General features: G+C 37.3%; 1 protein-coding gene across 1 annotated transcript in view; it reads right to left on the bottom strand.

Annotated features, from left to right (window-relative positions):
• The window catches only part of FAM13A (family with sequence similarity 13 member A), a 281,967-nt gene that overhangs the window by 250,617 nt on the left and 9,368 nt on the right, over window positions 1-21,982 (bottom strand). The window contains 2 exon segments of the mRNA XM_037046120.1: window positions 304-513; window positions 15,714-15,903. Coding sequence (XP_036902015.1) covers window positions 304-513; window positions 15,714-15,903 — 400 coding nt within the window.

The raw sequence follows: 21,982 nt of genomic DNA, 5'->3' as shown, positions 1-21,982 counted from the left end.
GACAGGGGAGAGTAATAATAGTACAGAAAAATGGAGAAGCCAAAGTACTTATATGTATGACCCATGGACATGAACTAAAGTGGGGGAATGTGGGGAGGAGGGGGTGTGTGGGGAGGAGGGGGTGTGTGGGGAGGAGGGAGGGTGTGGGGAGGAGGGAGGGTGTGGGGAGGAGGGGAATAAGGAGGGTAAAATGGGACAACTATAATAGCATAATCAATAAAATATATTTAAAACTTTTAAAAAGTTCAGTTTTAACTGAAATGTAAAATTGCTGAATTCATTAGGAGGCTTTGCTGCACTGACCCTGGAAGAGCTGAAGGAACCGAGGGTGTAAAGCCGAGGTGATCACGCTCTCAGGCAGCTCCCTCAGGAAAAGCTTCAGCAGACTGGCCGCGGAGCAGATGTCACCATCTTCCCGGAGCTCCACAGGCACACCACTCTCAAACTTTAGTCGAAGTTGTTCCACTACCTTCCTGTTACCATTCACCCTGAAAAGGCCCTCCTGGGTGAGTCCTGGAACAGTAAAGGAGACACACAGAAAATAAGCAGAGGTCTCTCACAATTTAAGCTCCAAAGAACAGTAACAACAAAAATGAACAAATCTCAGGACAGGATCCTCTGAAAACTATCATGAGCAAGCACTGGAATAGTTTCACATTTTGTAAAAATGTTTTCTTAAAATAATAAATTTTCATGGCTCTGGCTGGTGTAGCTCAGTGGATTGAGTGCGGGCCTATGAACCACACGATTGCATTTCGATTCCCAGTCAGGGCACATGCTTGGGTTGCAGAACAGTTCCCAGCAGGAGACTCATGAGAGGCAACCATACATTGATATTTCTCTCCTTCTCTCCTTCCCTTCCCCTCTAAAGATAAGTAAATTAAAAAAATATTTAAAAAGAACTATTAAAAAATAAAAAAATAAATGTTCATATCTATTACACACCAACAAAAAGCATATGCAATTATTATAAAAGCTGACTTCTAAAAATAAGGTTAGCACATATATAATCATAGAACATATACCACTCTACAAAGAAATTTTATTCATACAGTACCTAACAGAAACTTACTGAGTGCTATTTGAACCCAAGGTTAAGTTTTTGTTATGTACTGTATGAATAAAATTTATTTGTCTTAGCATTTTGAGAAGTATTAAAAATGTGATATGCATGTAAAAACTTCTTAACTGTATGTGATTATCTATGTAATAGTTAAGAAGTAATATTTCTTTAGTAATTGCTAAATTCAAAGTGTAAGACTCCATGAGACTATAAACTAGTGTAAGACAAGATGCTTGCCTTTAGCTGACTGATAGAGAATTAGTCTTGCTGGCTAGGGTCAATAGAAGGCTTCATTAATGAACATTTGGCCCCTTTGTATAATTTTTGGCTAAAACATAGGCAAAATGAAAGGGCTGAGGCTGATGTATGTGAAGCTAATGTATTTAAGCTTCGGGGCCCCTCATTTGTTTGGGCCCATCCCAGTGTTCTGTCCCTAATTTAGTATTTTTAATTTTGCATTTTTTTTCTTAAGAGGGCTCCAAAAGGATTAAGCCACATGCCCCCCCCCCAAAAAAACTTGATCTATCCTTGATAAAGAAGATCAAATATATGAAATAAGAAGTGGAGACAGTACAGCATAAATACAGGCAAATGAAAGCTTGGACTGGTTAGGTCTAAGAGCTATGGAGTAATAAATGGAAGAAGTGGAGTACGGCCATGAATGCCAAGTTAAAGACTGCAGACTTTATTATTGGAGTACTTCATCAATTGGAAGGGAAGGGGGCAGGGACTGGAGGAGAACATAATATAATCAAGGTTTAAGGAAGATTTACCTCCTAAGAAGTAAAGAATGCAGAGGGCAGAGAGCTCGCCTCCCAGAGACTACATTCTAGTAAGGCCTTAAGACAGAAGTCATGGTGGGACGGCAGTGAAAAGGGAAGAATAAAGGTGATTTGGGAACTTAGTATAAAAGGGAAGTAGGGAAGAGAAAGGGATGAAAAGTAACTTTAAGGTTTGAAAACAAGAAATCTAGGGGAAAAGCATTTTAAAGGATAAGGTGAAGTGGGCACTAAGGGATGGCATCTAGTTTAGGGGACAAGATAATGATTTTTAGCTCATTCACTGTGCTGGGTTTGAGGAGATGGAACACCATGCAAGCAAGTGAGCGGGAGCATGAGGAAATGTTAGAGGTGTAAGAAACAATCTTTCTAAGAGAGTAACCCAAGGACTCAACTTGTCCCACTTCTTTGTGAGAACCTAATGGTGAAAATTAGTAATGACATAAGCACTGAAGCCTATTTGAATTATTTAGGTATAACTTTTAAAATTTTTATTTATTGATTTTAGAGAGAGAGAGGAAGGAAGGAAGGAAAGGGAGATAGAAAAAGAGGGGGAGGTTGGGGGGGAGAGAGAGAGAAACATCAATTTGTTGTTGCAGTTATTTACACATTCGTTGTTTGATTCTTGTGTGTGCCCTGACTGGGGATCAAACCCACAACCTTGGCATATGGGGTGACACTCTAAGCAACTGAGCTACCTGGCCAGGGCCTACTGGAATTATTTAGATGGNAAGAGGGGGAGGTTGGGGGGGGAGAGAGAGAAACATCAATTTGTTGTTGCAGTTATTTACACATTCGTTGTTTGATTCTTGTGTGTGCCCTGACTGGGGATCAAACCCACAACCTTGGCATATGGGGTGACACTCTAAGCAACTGAGCTACCTGGCCAGGGCCTACTGGAATTATTTAGATGTAAGATGTTTGTTTATATCAGCCTTTGCTTCTTTCTCTTACCTGCTAATTATATTGCTCTTTCTAAAGAAAAAGGAGGTTAATTTCTTTGATAAAGCATTTTATGAACCCTTTAATTCAACAAATATTTAATGAGTACCTGGCACTATGTTAGGTACTTAAGAAATCAACTGTGAGAAAAAAAAATCTGAACACTACCATTATTCTCAGGGAGTTTGTAGTCTGGTGAGATGTTTATATTCTTCTATATATACATATATTATTTGGCTGTGAAGAACAAGAATATCAAAAGTTGACATGACTTTTAACTCAATTTTGACAAAAATTATGAAACCAGAGATGATATTAAAAATATTTAACAACCATTACATGGCCAGGGTACCATGTAATCAGAGGGGATACCAGTTGCTACATATGATAGGCAGCTTCTCAAAGGGTCCCAGTGACCTCCTACTTGGGATCCACATCCATGATGCTCTCCCCTGCAGTGTGAGCTGGACCCAGAAACTTGTTTTAACTAACAGAATGTAGCAAAGCAATATGATTAGGTACTAATCTCATTTCTAAAATTAGGTTGTAAAAGACTTGTGGTGTCCATCTTGCTTATGATTCTCTCTCTCTGGCCCTTCTTATTTGCTCACTGTGATGATCCTGCTGCTATTTACTTTGTTAGCTACCTTATGGAGAGGTCCATGTGGCAAGGAACCGAGGGCGGCTTCTGGACAAAAGTCAGTGAGTAACTGAAAACCTCAGGTCATAGCCCACAAGCAACTGAATCCTAACAACAGCCATGTGAATGAGCTTGGAAGTGAACATTTCCCCAATCAGGGCCTGATATGACTGCAGCTTCAGCCAAGACCATGTCAGCGGCCTTATAACAGACCCAAAGACAAACGACACCGCTTACCCTGTGCTGAGATTCCTGACCCACAGAAACTGTAAGATAATAGACACTGTTGTTTTAATCTGCTCTGTTTATGGGGTAATCTGTTCTGCAGTAACAGATAACTAATATGATATGTCATTTCCTTTAATACTGCAGAGTTACTACTGGAAGACTTTAGCTTAGTCATTTTTTAAAGCTTTCGAGGTCTATTTCCCCCACTCCGCAAACCTTCATCTGTAACATCAGAAATGTATACTGGCACCAAGCAGACAGCACCCAATAAAAGAGGATCCCTTTCCTGGTCAAGGCCCAAATCTTGAAAATTTAGAATTTTGCATCATAGTTCTATATCTACTCAGCTCCTGAGCCTGTTTTTGATCCAGTAAATGCTCCCAGGATCAGATTTTACAGTTCTGACCTTAGTTTTTCTCTTCAACAGGTTTTTGACCACAAATAGACATATATCCAGTTATTCCAAAATAACCACCCAGCTTTAAGAATTGGCTTTGGTTTTCCAGGTTCTAATTCCACTGGACGTTACTAGTAGAGAGATAGATATATTATAAGTGGAAGTAATCAAAGTTAATGCTTCTCAACCATTTTGTTTCTGCCTCTGTTCCATTTACTGATGCAACTCTTCCTGCAGAAACATCTCTCCCTCAAACAACTCTTACGATGCGTAGTAAATTTCAACCTGGGAAGTTTAACCCTGGCCACGGCTATATTTACACTCTGGGGAAAAATCTATACAGTTTTAAAAGTCCCTTTTGAACATATATTATATCCAATACCCATATGAGGCTTGTTAAACTATATAATCTCTAAATTTTCCTAAATTTTTAGGAAATGCTGATGGTAAAAGAAATGTTCAGAAGAAGATATCGAGAAGGCTCAGTGACATTCTTACGCATTTCTGAAACTCTGTTAGATTTGATTTCAGGAGAGAGGGGCAACCTAATGATTTAGAGCCCTGGCCAGTATGGAGTGTGGCTCATTTGGTTGGAGTGTCATCCCATAAATTGAAAGGTTGCAGGTTCAATTCCTAGGCATGTGCCATGACTGGTTATGGGTTTGGTCTCCAGTCTGGGTCAGGGAGCATATGAGAAGCAACCAATTGATATTTCTCTCTCATATCAATACTTGTTTCTCTCTCTCTCCCTCCTTCCTGTCCCCTCTCTGTAAAATCATCCATCCTCAGGTGAGGATAAATATATATAATGGTTTGGAAATGAAATTAGATAAGCCAATTAACATCTACACCATTCTACTTTTTTGTACAACTGAAATATTTATTTCAAAATAGTGTGAATACATTGTTAGAAACTAAATATTCCAGAAATTAGAATTTGCCTGATTGGAACATTTTGGCTTTGAAAGTAGTATAACAATATGTAAGCATATTCTGACATCTGGTGGTGAGTTGAGAATTCTACACAATTTAATCAGTGTACCACACAGTATCTTCATGCTCAAGAGAATGAGTCCAGTACCACTGTCTGCAAGCTTGGTTACTTGACTCCTTTTTTTGAGCATGAAGATACTGTGTGGTACACTGATTGAATAGTGTAGAATTCTCAACTCACCACCAGATGGAAAAATAATTAAATAAAAAATTTGGAAAAAAATAGTCTGCATATAATATGCCTCATAACGTACAAGATTTTCCTCTGAATCTAAAAAAAAAAGAAGAAAAACATACTTTTTATTTAAAGGAAAAGTCCAAAGTCTATTTGATATAGGCCTCAATGAACTCTCTCTGTCCTAAAATTCCTTTACAGTAAGAGTTCTCCTCATGTCAAATTCTTAAATGTCAGTACCTAACTAATGAAGTAGGAGCACGAGGTCTACCTATGGTTAAACTATAATGACTAATCATCTTTATACCCCATACCGGGTAAAGTGCCTACTCATAGGCTCACAATAAATATTTGCTGACTTGAAAAAAAGCACAAAATAATTACACAAAATTAACTGAAGTATTTTGCCCTCAAACTTGTACCACCCTTCAAACTTGTACCACCCTTCAAACTTACACGGGCTCTTTGGCTTACTAACATGATAGTTGCAAATACAACAAAGGGCTTCTGGTTGTCCAAATAGTAATTAACTATGTAACCTTCCAAAATAGTGGGTAGATAACCTCTCCCAGCTTGCCCAGTCAAAGAGTCTGAGCTAGAAGATCTAAGGGAGCACCCACACAAGGGCATTCTGAAAAGATTCCACTAGCGATTCTATTTTACATTCCTGGTTAATAATGAGATTTTTCCCACTAAAACATTTTATTTGAATTACCCGAATATACCCTATTAGAGCATAACTAAAGATATACTAAGGAGAAGTAGAATAAAACCAATCTTTAATTCAATTTTCACCAAAACTGTCATACACTGATGGTGTGACTATAAAAACCAGTTCAGCTTTTACAGAGCACATATCCTTTGAGTCAGCAGTCCACTTCTACAAATATAGTGCTTGAAATGACACGTTAAAAAAAGAATAAAGCATATTGCTAAATTTAAAAAAAATAAATGAAAGTGTAAAGAAATGTGCCTGTATGCAAAAAATTTTTAAGTTAATCATTGATTCTTTGTAGACAGCATAAGACTGGCAAGAATAGGTGCCCATCAGTATGTGACTGCTTACAGCAAGTGTGTAGGGAGAAAAAGAACTCAATGACTAAAGCTCTTTATGCAATATGAAAGAACACCCAGAAATACTGGTAAGTTTGAAAAAGCTTCATAACAATGTGCATGATGTGCTGCATTCATGTTAAAGTAGAAAAAGAACATAAACATATATGCTTATATATTCATTCATCAAGGATATCTGCCATAACATATCAGAAATTAGTATCATTTCTTGGAGGGGAGTATTGTTTCTGGGAGGGGCCATGCATGATCGGGGACAGGGTTTGGGGGGATAGTTTTCACTGTGTATCTTCCTGTATTTTGGACCAGATAAGTATATTAACTATTTGATCATTTTTTAAAAGATTAAAAATGTACTATAATTTTATGTAAGCCTTATCTCAGAAGGTTATATTATTCAGTCATTGTCGGGAAAAAGTCAGGATATCAATTATGCCATAACAAAAATATTTTAGATGGTCACACTTTGGCATCCAAACAGATAATGCAGAACGATATTTAATAGATTAAATGAATTACCTGGAGATCCATTTGTATCTAAATCAGTAAGACAATTTTACTCACTACTGAGCATGTAAATGAATTCTATCAATGCTCTAACTTAATAACATCTGATTTTAATAACATTCAAGATCTTGTTGGTTAAGGTCCCATCTTTCTGCCATGTTCTGTATAAACCTTTCATATTTAACTTTTTAAAGGACTTAAATTCAAAGCTGCATTCCCTTCCCTTCAGAAGGGAAACCTGCCCTTCTAAAGCTTATCTTCCCCTAAAAATAAGATGATAACAACTACAAGGCAAAATGCAAGCCTGGCTCTTAGTTTTCAGAACAAAATGTCATTCTGTCATCTACATACCTAGCAATTAGCAGAGCAAATAGCTGTCTTTTAATTAAGACAAAACACCCGACCTTCTGAGGTCTGAACTGTCCCCATGACAAGCTATACATATTCCCATAGAGGAACAAATGCTCTGAGCTTCTCAAGTGTTTCCAATGAAGGGTTCTTCTTGGCAGGAAAAATGGATTTGTAATTGTGGGAAGATACACGGCCTCAAGCAAACTGCACAAAGTACAGGATTTCTTTCAAGTCTTAAATTTAACCTTTAAAACTCCCCAGGATTTTTTAAAAATCTTGTTTAAAAAACAGGAATTTGAAGAGGGAGAGAGGAAGGGAGGGAGGAGGTGTGGGGGGAGTGGGAGAGAAAGACAGAGACAGAGAGACAGACAGAGAGACAGACAGAGAGAGAGAGAGAGAAACATTGATTGGTTGCCTCCCATATGCACCCTGGCATCCTGACTGGGGATTGAACCTGAAACCTTTTGGTGTATGGGATCATGCCCCAACCAACTAAGCCAACTGGTTAGGGCAAACTCCCCCACAAACTTTAAATTCTGTTCTGCAATAAACTTTGTTTTAGTATAGAAAGGCTGTTTCAGTATAGAAAATTATGAAAATTCTAAGTTTCCTCAGAGTAGTTCCCTTCCAAATCTTTTAAAGTAGAATGATATTTACTATATAGTTTGCCATTCTCCTATCATACTGTCGTACTGTGAAAGCATAGACATAGGGAACATGCAATATTTTTTTCAAATTATCCAGGTTTTAAATAAAATTGTAAAAAAACCTGTAAGGAGGAAGATGGCAGCTAGGTAGGAGGGAGCGGATTCCACTTCCCCCTACACACCGGAGAAAAACCTGGCCGATCTACGGAGGAACAGAGCAAACAACCAACAGCACCACAGCATATATGAAAATAGGAGATCAAAAATTGCTGGGGACATTGAAAAACCAGACAGTAAGGAGAGTGCTTCAGGACAATAAGGTCCCAGGGATCAGTGTGAGGGACCAGGGAGGCTGCAGCCCCAGGCCAGGGCCACTGGGCTGGCCACTGGGCTGGCCACAGGGCTCTTGGGAGAGAGCTGAGTTGGCATTCCCTCCCTAGTTAAACAGGGTTTGAGCGGCACCGGGAGAGACCTCTTTGCTTGAAGTCTCAAAGAAGGGAGTAAGGACTAAGTAGTAAACACACTGGGGCTGTGAGCACCCATGCATAGCCCTGGGAAGAGTGTGAGCCTGAGCCCATGCGACTGTGGTGGGGGGAGGGGGGCGGCCTGGCTGGGCACCAGTGCTCAGAACCTGGGGAGAGTGTGCTTTGTGTAAGACCTGGAGCCCACACCCATGGACCCGGAGAGAGTACACCTCCACAAAAGGTCTGGAGCGTACACCTGTTAACCCAGGGAGAGCACTGGTGCCTCAGGAGGCCCAGAGGACACACCCAGTGCCCTGTGGAGGGACGGGGGCCTAGCTCTGGGGAGAGTGCGCAGGAGGCTTACTGAGTGCTGAATAGGAACGGAGAAAAGCAATACCAGTTGCCCCTCAGCCTGCTGCAGCCTGCTGCAGCCAGCAAGAACAGAAAAACTGAAAAACCGGTTTGGCCAGTTTGAAACCAGCAAAAGGGTTTTTTTATTGTTTGATTTTTTTAAAGTAATTTTTTATTTTTTTATTTTTATTATTTTTTACCTATCAATTCCTTTTGCTTCTCTTTCCTTTGTTCTGGTTTTATTCCTACTTCCTTTCTTTCCAATTTTATCTCTTCTTCCTTCTTCTGCCTTTTTTAAATAACCACAAGTGAGACAAAAAAACCCAGAACTATGAAAAGACCAGAGTTGGACCCACAGAGGGGACATCCCAACAGCTGAGACAGAGGGAAAAATTTCACTTTGCTATTACAGAGAACCTGCAAGTTATTGCATATTTGTATTATTATTTCTTATTCTTACATATTTTCTTTGAATACTATTTTTGTATTCCTCTTCTTTCTGTTTAGTCTGGTTGGTTACTTTGCTTGGCTGGTTATATTGTATTGTTTGATAGGTTTCCCCTGTTCTCTCATTCATGGTGTATTGCTAATTTACTGTCCTTCACTTCACTTGTGTTCCATTAGCACACTACTGAAGGTCTGATACTCCCTATTCTTGTTGTCTCGATCTCATAGATTCTGTCATAATATTATTGTAAATAATAGCTGTTCCATACAATTATAAATAGTACACAACACCCCTCTCAGATCTTAGCCCACTTCACGGTTTCCTTAACTCTATTACTGTAGTGGTTAACTCTATTCTCTCACACACTACACCTATTTACTATCCTTTACTCTCACCTTACCTCAGAATCTGATCTCCCACAATCTCACTGCTTTCTAGATCCAACTCACAATCCTTTCCTTCACAACAAGAGTCTTACCTTATTACCATCCTTTCTAAAAAGTGGCTAGTTGGGTGGAAGATCACAGGTAATGCTATACTTAGCCAAAGGATCACATATCTCTTCTCTATTGGCTGCTACTGTAAATAGCATAGAATACTCTCTTGCTGTCTTAAACCATTTTGCCTTCCCCCTCCAAATGATCATAAAGACGACTAAGTGGAAGCTTTGAACACCAGGATACTCGAAGGAAACTGCGCCACTGAATCTCACAGGTATTCTACCACAGAAGTTCACACCATAAACCCAGGGAGCCAAACCAGATCAATTTAAGAAGCTGAGGCTAACAAGAAGAGTTGCACAAAAAATGGGAAGACAAAGAAACAATCCACAAATGAAAATAAAGGAGGAAGCCTCAGAAAGAATGCTAGATAAAATAGAGGCAACTCAACTATCAGATATTGAATTCAAAGCACTGGTTATCAGGAAGTTCAATGAGTTCATAATGAGCTACCAGAAACTACAGGGGAACTACAAAGAACTCAATATAAACTATATCAACATGAAAAAGGAAATATAAACTATCAATAAGGGCCAAGAGGAAATTAAGAATACAATTTCTGAACTGAAGAACACAGTAGAAGGAATTAAAAGCAGGATCCAAGAAGCAGAAGATCGGATAAGTGAGCTGGAGGACAAAGTAGAAGAAAACACCCAGATAGAGCAAGAAAAGAAAAAGAGGCTCAGAAAGAATGAAGAGGGATTAAGAGAAATGCACGACAATACGAAATATAATAATATCCATATAATAGGGATACCAGAAGGAGAAGAAGAGAAGAAAGGGATAGAAAACCTATTTGAAAAAGTAATGATGGAAACCTTCCCTAATTTGAGGAGAGAAAAAATCACACAAATCCAGGAAACACAGAGAGCCCCAATCAAGAGGAACCCAAAGAGGCCCACTTCAAGACACCTCATCATTAAAATGGCAAAATTCCAAGACAAAGAGAGAATCTTAAAGGCAGCAAAGGAGAAACAGGAAGTAACATACAAGGAAGCCACTATAAGGTTAGCAGCTGACTTCTCAATGGCAACAGTCCAAGCCAGAAGAGAATGGCAAGAAATATTCCAAGTAATGAGAACCAGAGGCCTGCAACCAAGGCCACTTTACCCAGCAAGGCACTCGATCAGTATAAAATACCAAACAAGGAGCTTTCCAGACAAAAGAATACACCTCCACCAAACCAGCTCTGCAAGACATGCTAACGGGACTCCTGTAGGAAAAGAAGGAAAAGAGAGAGAGAGAGGAACACAGGTACAAAAAATGGCAATGAATAAGTATCTATCAATAATAACCTTAAACATATATGAATTAAATGCTCCAATCAAAAGACATAGAATAGCTGAGTGGATAAGAAAGGATGACCCACACATATGCTGCCTACAAGAAACCCAACCCAGGACAAAAGACCTACACAGACTAAAAGTGAAGGGCTGGAAACAAAATTTCCAAGCAAATGGAATGGAAAAAAGAGCCAGAGTATCAATACTCATATCAGACAAAATAGACTTCAAAAAAAGGACCACAAAGAGAGACCCAAAAGGTCACTTCATAATACTCGAGGGAAGAATCCACCAAGAAGACATTAATATCATAAATATATATGCACCCAACACAGAAGCACCTAAATACATAAAGAAAATCTTAGAAGACTTCAAGAAAGATATTGACAGCAACATAATTATAGTAGGGGATTTTAACACTCCACTGTCAAAAATGGACAGATCTTCCAAACAAAATATCAACAAAGATATTGCAGCATTGAACAACGTCCTAGATCAAATTAACTTAATTGATATATAGAGAGCCTTTAATCCCAAAGAAGCTAAATATACATTCTCAAATGCACATGGAACATTTTCAAAGATAGACCACATGCTAGGACACAAAACAAGCCTAAACAAATTTTAAAAAACTGAGATCATATCAAGCATTTTCTCTGACCACAACAGATTGAAACTAGAAACCAACCCCAAGGGAAAAAACCCCAAACACTCAAAATCATGGAGATTGAATAGCATGCTATTAAACAGTGAATGGGTCAAAAATGAAATTAGGGAAGAAATCAAAAAACTTTTTGGAAACAAATGAAAATGGACTCACAATAACTCAAAACTTATGGGACACAGCAAAGACACTCTTGAGAGGGAAGTTCATAGTGATACAGGCCTACCTAAAGAAGATAGAAACATTTCAAACAAACAACCTAACCCTATGCCTGCAAGAACTCGAGGAACAACAACAAAGACAGCCCAGAGCAACTAGAAGAAAGGAAATAACCAAGATCAGAGCAGAATTAAATGACACAGAGACTAAAAGCACAATTCTAAGGATCAATGAATCCAGGAGTTGGTTTTTTGAAAAGATGAACAAAATAGACAAGCCTTTAAGTAGGCTCATCAAGAAAAGAAGAGAGAGGACCTAAATAAACACAATCAGAAATGAAAGAGGAGAGATTAAAACTGATACCACAGAAATACAAAGCATTGTAAGAAATTATTATGAAGAACTGTATGCCAAGAAATTTGAAAACCTAGGTGAAATGGACAAATTTCTAGAAAAATATAATCTTCCAGAACTCAATGAAGAAGCAGCAGAAAGATTGAACAGACCAATAATAGCTGATGAAATTGAAGCAGTAATAAAAAATCTCCTGAGACACAAAAGCCATGGACCAGTTGGTTTCACAGGAAAATTCTACAAAGTATTTAAGGAAGAGCTAATCCCTATTCTTCACAAGCTATTCCAAAAAATCCAAAATGATGGCAGACTCCCAAACTCTTTTTATGAAGCCAACAGAATCCTAATCCCAAAACCAGCTAAAGACACAACAAAGAAAGAAAACTTCAGGCCAATATCGCTTATTAGATAGGTACTGAAATCCTCAACAAAGTATTGGCAAACCACATCCAACAATACACTAAAAAGATCATACACCATGACCAAGTGGCATTCATCCCAGGGATGCAAGGATGGTTCAACATTTGCAAAACAGTAAATGTAATACACCACATAAACAAAGAAAAGACAAAAAACACATGATGAGTATCAATAGATGGAGAAAAAGCATTTGATGAGGTATAGCACCCATTTATGATAAAGGTACTCAGCAAAGTGGGAATAGAAGGAGCATTCCTCAATATAATAAAGGCCATATATGAGAGACCCACAGCCAACACCATACTCAATGGGGAAAAACAAAGCTTTTCCACTAAGATCAGGAACGAGACAAGGTTGTCCACTTTCACCACTTCTATTCAATATAGTATTGGAAGTCTTAGCCACAGCAATCAGACAAGGAAAGGAAATAAAAGGCATCCAAATCGGAAAGGAGGAAACAAAACTGTCACTGTGTGCTGATGACATGATAGTGTACATGGAAAATCCTATAGACTCTACCAAAAAACTGCTCAAACTAATTAATGAATTTGGCGAAACAGCGGAATACAAAGTCAATATCCATAAATCAAAGGCATTTTTGTATACCAACAATGAAACAGCAGAAGCAGAAATCAAGAAAAAAATCTCATTTGATATAGCAAAAACAAAAATAAAATACCTAGGAATGAACCTAACCAAGGAGGTAAAAGACCTGTACTCAGAAAATTATACAACACTGAAGAAAGAAATCAAGGAAGACACAAACAAATGGAAACATATACTGTGTTCATGGACTGGAAGAATTAACATCATAAAATGTCCATACTACCCAAAGCAACTTACAGATTCGATGCAATACCTAATAAAGTACCAAAGGCATACTTCACAGACATATAACAAACACCTTAAAAATGTATATGGAACCATAAACAACCTGAATAGCTGTTGCAATTTTTAGAAAGAAGAGCAAAGTAGGAGGGATCACAATACCTGATACCAAACTGTATTACAAGGCCAGTGTAATCAAAACAGCCTGGTACTAGCATAAAAACAGAGACATGGACCAGTGGAACAGAACAGAGAGCCCAGGAATAAACCCAAGTCTCTACAGTCAATTAATATTCGGGAAAGGTGACAGCAACATAAAATGGAGTAAAAATAGCCTCTTTAACAAATGGTGTTGGGAGAACTGGACAGCTACATGCAAAAAAAACTTGAGCACCAACTTACACCGTACAGCAAAATAAATTCAAGCTTGATAAAAGACTTAAATATAAGCCGTGACACCAATGAAGTCCTAGAGGAGAACATAGGCAAAAAAAATCTCAAAGATTTTATGCAGGCACATTTTGCCTGATATGTCCCCTGAAGCAAGAGACATAAAGAAAAGAATAAACAAATGGGACCTTATCAAAATAAAAAGCTTCTGCACAGCTAAAGAAAACAGTATTAAAATAAAAAGAGAACCAATCATATGGGAAAGCATATTTGCCAATCATACCTCAAACAAGGGTTTAATCTCCAAAATATATAAAGAATTTACATGACACAACTCTAGGAAGACAAGCAACCCAATTAAAAAATGGGTAAAGGACTTGAACAGACACTTCTCCAAGGTGGACATACATGATCCACAGACACATGAAAAGATGCTCAGTATTGATAGCTATCAGAGAGATGCAAATTACAACCACAATTAGATACCACTTCACAGAAATCAGAATCACCATCACAAAGCAAGAAACAACAATTTTTGGAGAGGTTGTAGAGAAAAGGGAACCCTAGTGCACGGCTGGTGGGATTGTAGACTGGTACAACCACTATGGAAAACAGTATGGAATTTTCTACGAAAACTAAAAATGGATCTGGCTTTTGACCTGGCAATTCCACCGCTAGGATTATACCATAAGAATCCTGAAACACCAATCCAGAATAGCCTATGTACCCTAATGTTCGTAGCAGCACAATTTACAATAGCCAAGTGCTGGAAACAACCTAGGCACCCATCAGTAAATGAATGGATCCAAAAACTATGGTACATTTACACAGTGGAATTCTGTGCAGTAGAAAGAAAGAAAAAAGGAGCTCGTACCCTTTGCAACACCATGGATGGAACTGGAAGACATTCTGCTGAGTGAAATAAGTCAGGTGATGAAAGACAAATACCATATGATCTCACCTTTAGCAGTAACCTGAATGAAACAAACAAACAAGCAAAATAGAACCAAACACACTGAAATAGAGAACAGGCTGACAGTGTCCAGAGGAGAGAGGGAGGGGAATTTCAGAGGAAAAAAGGAAGGGTTTACAGAACAAGTATAAAAGATACATGAACAAAAACTAGGTGGCGTGGAAATGGGAGGGAGGTGGGGAAGGCTGGGTGGGTGGGTTGGAATGGGAGTAAAAGACAGAAAACTGTACTTGAAGAACAATTAAAATAAAAAAATTTTAAAGTCTATAATATAACATACCTCTTAATAATGAAACTATATAATTTATCTTTTTTATCACCCAATGTACTGTTACTCTTCAATGGTTTTACATGCTTAATTTTATCAATCCGAAAGTAAATGACACCCCCCATTGTAGCCTACACATCATAAATTTTCTGGTATGTCCACAGAGCTTATGAAGACAGTCAAGGCATTTAATAAATTCATGACTGACCTCAGCTGCCAGAGAATGCAAAAAGTATTCTCTCTTACTTTAGAAACTATTAACTATCAATGGAAATGTAATGAATCAAGAAAACACACTATTAATATTAGAACACTTAAAACTAGAAAGCACTTAAAACTATTAACACTTAAAACTAGAAATATTTCCAAACTATAAGCTTCAATAACTAAAGTGATTGCTCCATTTAAACTAATTAGTATGGTCAAAATAACTCTAAGTAGTAATAATGCTCTTAATGTCCTTTAAAATTTTTTGATTTTATAGAGAAAGGAAGAGAGAGAGAGAGAGAGAGAGAGACCGACCAGTTTGTTGTTCTACTTATTTATGCATTCATTAGTTGATTCTTATACGTGCCCTGACTGGAGATAGAACCCATGACCTTGGCATATTGGGAGGATGAGCTAACCAACTGAGCTACCCAGCCAAGTCTTAATGTCCTTTTTAAAGGGCAAAGTATATTACCCAATAACTTGATATTCTAATTATGATGCTTTAAAAATATTCAATTTCAGAAAATTATGTTATGAAGTAATTCACTTAAAGAAACATTCTTATTGTATGTGAAAGCTGTAAAAACAGCAGTTATGACTTGACTTACCATTCTTTGTCAAGTACTCCACTATGTTCCCCACTACAGCCGGAATGCCGTTCTCAGTGAGTCCCTGCTGTTGAAGGTCCTGGAGACTGACGCCAAACAACTTTGTATAGGTAGGATTCCTCTGTTCAATTAGTGGCACTGCCACTATCTTTTTCATATCTTCTTTCAGCCGAACTGTTGCTTTACTTTGCTTAAAAGAGCATAAGAAAAAAGAGCAATCAGTCATATTTACCACAGGTGGTTGCATGGTTACACCAGAAACACCTGAATTAAATGTAAATTTTGAAAACATATAGTAGTATTCTTCACTTATTTTTACTCTGACTTAAAATCTGTAACATCTCTCATATGTTGCTCAGTTTTAGGAATGGTACAACTGATATCATGGTTTAAAGGAGTGAAAATAATGGTAAACCTAAAACCACAACTTCACTGTAGCTGAGGGAGAGAGCAATACACTGCAGTATCTAAGATATCACTACAGCAACCAAGGGGTGTGACTCAGAAGTACCTGGTTAAGAAGAAAATAAAACATATGAATACTGAAACTCCATTCAGACCCAGATCTTGAAACAGTAAGAGGTTTCTAAAGACAAAAATTTATCTAGATGTCATTTTAAGGTAGGTTTAATTTGAAATGTTACAAATATAAGAACATATACCTATATAAGTATAAGGATATATACTTATATAAATGTGAAATATATATTTATTTTCTCTTATTTGATTACCATACATCTGTGAATGTCTCAGGTGTTTTAGGGAACATCAATTCAATTCCCTTTGAGATTCAGAATGCCTTATCTCTGAAAGAGCATCACTTCAGGTAGTCACAATTTTAGAAATCTCAAAAGACTGCCCATATCATGAATAGAAAATGCAACTTACATTCACTTAATTTAAGTAATTAACACAATAAAATATTCATATAATTTCATTTTCAACAGAATTTTGTCCATGGAAGTGTTATAAAAGATACATTTTAATATGGTTTAATATAACTAAATGAGCAATTTATAAAAAGTCTATGTATCTGTAAGTCTAAACACTGAAAAGAAAGATGACAAAATGCAAAAATTTTATATTTGGGAACAGAGATATCAGATTGGAGGAAACTTACTTTTTAAGAATAAATGGAGCAACTAACCAAAGTATAAGTATTATAAGTGGAAACTCATAGAGCTGTTATAATCTAAAAGTAGAAATATTACTCCCATTTTAGAGTTAAGGAAACAAAGATCAGAGTGTCAAGTAATTTGGTAAAAGTTACAGAGCTAGTAAATTTCATCCTATTCTAAGTCCATTTTCCTCTCCCTAATTAAGATTTATATTAATTTTACAGGGCAGCAGTTTGTGTCTAATTATAGCAACTAACTATGGTAAACGCTATAGTGACCCAAGACAATTATACAAAGTTAATTCTACAATCCTGATTTTGAGTTGGGTCCTTATAATCTCAGTTTGATTTTGAATTTTATAATCTGCAGAATCAGACCAACTTTCCTTGAAATATGTGCATTTTTTATAGGTCTTATTTGAGAGCCAGATTTCCCTAGTAAAAATTCAACAAATGTAAAGTTACAGTACAGATTTAGTATTTATTAATATTATAGACATGAGACAGTGTTAACTACTGTGGAGTGCTAGTATGAGCAAGGACTATGATTTCAGTTATCAAGGAAATTATGGATTTATTAATTCAGTCAAATGCATAAAAGCTAATAATATTTTCTTGTGGGCTTAAAAATACATTAATCTCCTTCAACTGACACATGAAAAATTTTAGTCAACCCAGTATATCTGGTGATTAAGCAGCCAGAAAGTAACTAATATTAATGAAATTTTGAATATTAGTCTGAAATTGAGCATTAAAGACAGCTGACAGTGAGATTAAATTATACAAATTTTATCTTACTTCCATTTAGCTTAGTGGTCCAGAGCAGGGACTGTGGAACAAGGCTCCCTGTTCCCAATGCTATTCTGGTCCAATTAGCTGTGAACCTTAAACAAGTCACTTAAGCTCTGTGTGCTTGTTTCCCCATCTGTGAAATGCAGACGCCAACAGTTCCTATCTCAAAGTATGTAAGAGGCTGCAATGAGTTCGTGCATAAAGGACTGAGAACAATGCCTGGCACTCAGTAAGTACCAATGGTCATTGTTATTGTTATCATCCTCCTCCTCCTCCGCCTCATCATCCTTTTTCCCTCAGGAAAATATTCTGATTTCTTCTTAAAAATATAGAGAGAAATGTAACCATTCCTATACTCAATGTTTGTGTGGACTGCAGGATGCTGTTTTAGAAGGCATCATAGTGGAGACATGTTTGGTTAGTAGTAAGTCTGATGACCTACTTATTCTTTATACATTTCTAAATCTCCTAAATACATAAGTATGATTTTAGAGTGATAAAGATAAAATAATTTTGTACATAGTATCAGAATTCCTCAAGATTTTCTTAGAAATGTTAAAGGTTTTCTTAGGAATCCTGTCTATATTTGAGTTTAAAACCTTGAATTAATGTTTTTTCTACTAAGAGTCCCTGCTCATCATTTGCTTAGTCAGAATTGCGGACAGTGATTCTGTCTCCTGTTAAGGGAAAGTGTAAATAAGCAATCTTGTTGGCATTATGGCTTAGAAGGTTTTCAAGTAAGAGACATACAATTAACCTCACATATTTTGAAGTGACTGCCAATNATTCTTTATACATTTCTAAATCTCCTAAATACATAAGTATGATTTTAGAGTGATAAAGATAAAATAATTTTGTACATAAGTATCAGAATTCCTCAAGATTTTCTTAGAAAGGTTAAAGGTTTTCTTAGGAATCTTGTCTATATTTGAGTTTAAAACCTTGAATTAATGTTTTTTCTACTAAGAGTCCCTTCTCATCATTTGCTTAGTCAGAATTGCGGACAGTGATTCTGTCTCCTGTTAAGGGAGAGTGTAAATAAGCAATCTTGTTGGCATTATGGCTTAGAAGGTTTTCAAGTAAGAGACATACAATTAACCTCACATATTTTGAAGTGACTGCCAATTAAACTACCTATTTACTCTATATTGAGTCATACTACACAGTACATGTATATGTAATCATAGTAATAAAGAAGCATCTAACTATTGTTTTTAATTAGTAACCTGATTCAGATGAACACTTTTAAAAGTAAATATTGTTTAAAAACAACCACACTGAAACAAAACAGCTATATTTCCAGAGACATCTGAATTGATTCTTCAGTGTTCAAAATTACTTATTATAAAGTTTTGCTCATCTAGCCCAGCTCATGAAAGTGTCTAACAGGAAGCAATAAGATGTTACTAGTAGTTTATATATAAAGCACTTTATTACTTTAGAAGTTTACACCTAAAGTATTAAATATACATATACTACTTTAGAATAAATATAAAATCATTTCTGATGACATTCATAGTCTTTAATCATAAGGGAAAAATTACTGGAAATGAAGTAATTTATAATTAATTCCATTTAAACTGCAATTATTTTCTCCTCTTATACAATCATCCCATCATTGCTTCTTTATAAACATCAATATCTATAAAAATTTTAGCTTCTCACATATACACCTTACCTTTCCTGACCTCATATAAGCTAAAAAATAACAACCGTTACTGAGGCATTCTGAGTCGAACTTAATGGCTTAAACTGTGGTGTGCATACACTGCCACAGATCACTTGAGTTTGAAAAGTGGACTGTATGGGGTGTGTGTGTACACATTTTTATAAGCAAGAGAGACTCCCACATTAAAAATGACACAGAGGGTGCCTCAAGGTTTAACTGTTAGAGCAATCCTTAGGGGCCACTTGGTGCTTACACTTAAAGGTAGATTTAAAATAAATTAGTATCACCTTAGGAATAAGGAAACCAGGACAAAAAGTTGTGATAAACTCAGTGAGAAAGGGCCTACAGCCCGATGATCTGAATTTTCTACCAATATTTATTTTTATATTTTTATAATTAAGTGTGGGTGACCTTGTTTTTTTTAATGCCTTTATTTATTTGTGATTAAAAAAAATTATGAGATACCTAAGAAAATGCATTGCACTAGGGCTGCTGTTTAGAGGCCACCTGGTTTTCACCTTGCCTTTTTTAAAGTAACAAATCCCTACTACCTTTTGGGGGTTGACTGTACTTTCACCGACGAGACTGCCACTCAAAATGACCATCCTGCCTTTCACAAGGGCTGGGCTCAGGGTCCCCACTTGGTCAATCAGACTCCTTGTCCCACAGGCCACTGCATCTTGAGTGGACACAAAACTGGTTGGAGCTAAATGATTCCAGCTGCAGTTACACACAGGACATTATAATAGGTTAACCATTAGGTTAACTCTTGCCATTGCATCACAGGTATTGCTGCAGTCCTTTAGCTACCTTCTCAACACTTTTCCTTCCACTCACTGCTCCTTCCGTGTGGGGAGCCACTTCATAGTGTCCAGGAAAGTTTCTTTGGCCTTAAGTTAGCTAGAATCCGTTTCTGTTCTGTAATACACACACCTCCAACTGATAAAGTACTTTTCAAAAGATAAAGAACAATCAAGCAAATAAAAAAAAACAGTTTTAGGAAAACAGAAAATCAGAATGGTAATGGTGGCTAACTTTTATGGAGTGTTTACTGACTATGTCACTCACAGCTTCAGATACTTCAGATAGCTACATTCATTAAGTCCTATCAAAGAAACACTAGGACAGGCAGTTACTGTTGTGATCCCCATCTTACAGAGGCGGAGGAGACAAGCAATGTGCTCCGGGTTGCATGAACTATGTGGTGTAGCCAGGAGCCACACTCAGGCAATCTGAGTCCAGGGGACCAGAGCTGAAAGCTGTCTCTGAGTGGGAAAGGGGAGAGAATCGAAAAGCGTGTGCTGGGGGAGTCCTGTGCACTTGCTAGAAATGAGAGACAAAATTCTTATTCTTGTAGCAAAGGAAAAGGACATTATTTTCCTGTTTCTTGGTCTCCCTACAATAAAGATATATGCTCAGAAGCAACATCAGTATTTCTGATATTAGAACCTGAATTGAGAATAGTTTTATTAATCTAGTAAATAGGCTAAGCTTAGGAAACCTGGAAGTTTCACACCTAACATTTCCTGATTGCTGATTTTGTGCCAGACTCTGTTACAAGTGCTTTAAAATTAACACCTCTAAATCTGCAAACCACCTTATCAGGAAGTACTCCGACTACTCTGATTGGGACAAAAAAAAACAACAACAACAAAAACCCTAAGGCACAAAGAAAAGGAACCTTGCCTAAGTGGACATAACCAGAAAGTTTCAGAGCTAGAACGTTAAGCCCTCAGGTGCTCTGGCTCCAGTGTCCAAGCTCTCAATCACAACACACTACTCTTTTTCCAGAACCTTCAGTACTGTTGGTCCTAGGAGGGCCCAAGGGGAACAATAGTCCATGCAGCTCTCTGTCTGCAGAGCCTAATACAAAATCGATTTTACACTACTAAAAATCAATGGCCCCTATTTCCTTAAGGCAACACTCCAAGAATTTAAGTACCACACATTTAAGGTACTTTGAAGGACAATCAGATTACATTGCCGGTTAAATTCAAAATTGTGTGCTTTAAAACTCTTTGAAACTGGGCTCGGACTAATAAATCCAATTAGGAATGTGTAAAATAGAAAGCCAATTCACCACCAAATAAAAGGGGTAAAAGGAAAGTACAAAATGAATCTGAGGCATCTGGTTCCAGAAAGCAATGAAATGCTCAAGGACTAAATGGCTGAGAAAAACCTGAGGGCCAGCCAAACAGGGGTCTGACATGCCAAATTTGGAAAAACTGGAGCACTGAGAGTAACAACTCTAATTGACTGTAACATGTGTAAATAAAAATCCCTGAATCTACAGTGATGCTATGAAGAATGAGAGAAAAAGATTAAAAAGTGAAGGTCCTCTGTACAGAAGAATGTCACAGTTAAACATAGAACACATGGGAGAATCAGAAAATCATCATTTTCCGTAAATCATGTAATAAATGATCCCATCGACGTTATCACTCAATACTAAAAATCAAGTGCAAATTTGTTGGAAAACAGGATTTTTCACAGTATCAGAGGTCACCCCGACAGTTGACCAGCTGTCCACTGCCTGGGTGATCTCACAATTGACTCGAAAGATAAGGTTATCATCACTGACCACAACAAGAGTTTACATCATGTGCTACGATGTGATGCAAGATGCAGAACACATCATTTATAAAGTACTCCTGCCACAAATGTTTAAGCCGAAGCTAATCTAGCCTGTAA

The sequence above is a fragment of the Sturnira hondurensis genome, unplaced genomic scaffold, assembly GCF_014824575.4.
Source record: "Sturnira hondurensis isolate 20B ecotype Veracruz unplaced genomic scaffold, ASM1482457v3 Scaffold0004998, whole genome shotgun sequence".
Classification (NCBI taxonomy): domain Eukaryota; kingdom Metazoa; phylum Chordata; class Mammalia; order Chiroptera; family Phyllostomidae; genus Sturnira; species Sturnira hondurensis.
The sequence above is the reverse complement of the archived record's forward strand: the minus strand, read 5'-3'. Positions and strand labels throughout refer to the sequence as shown.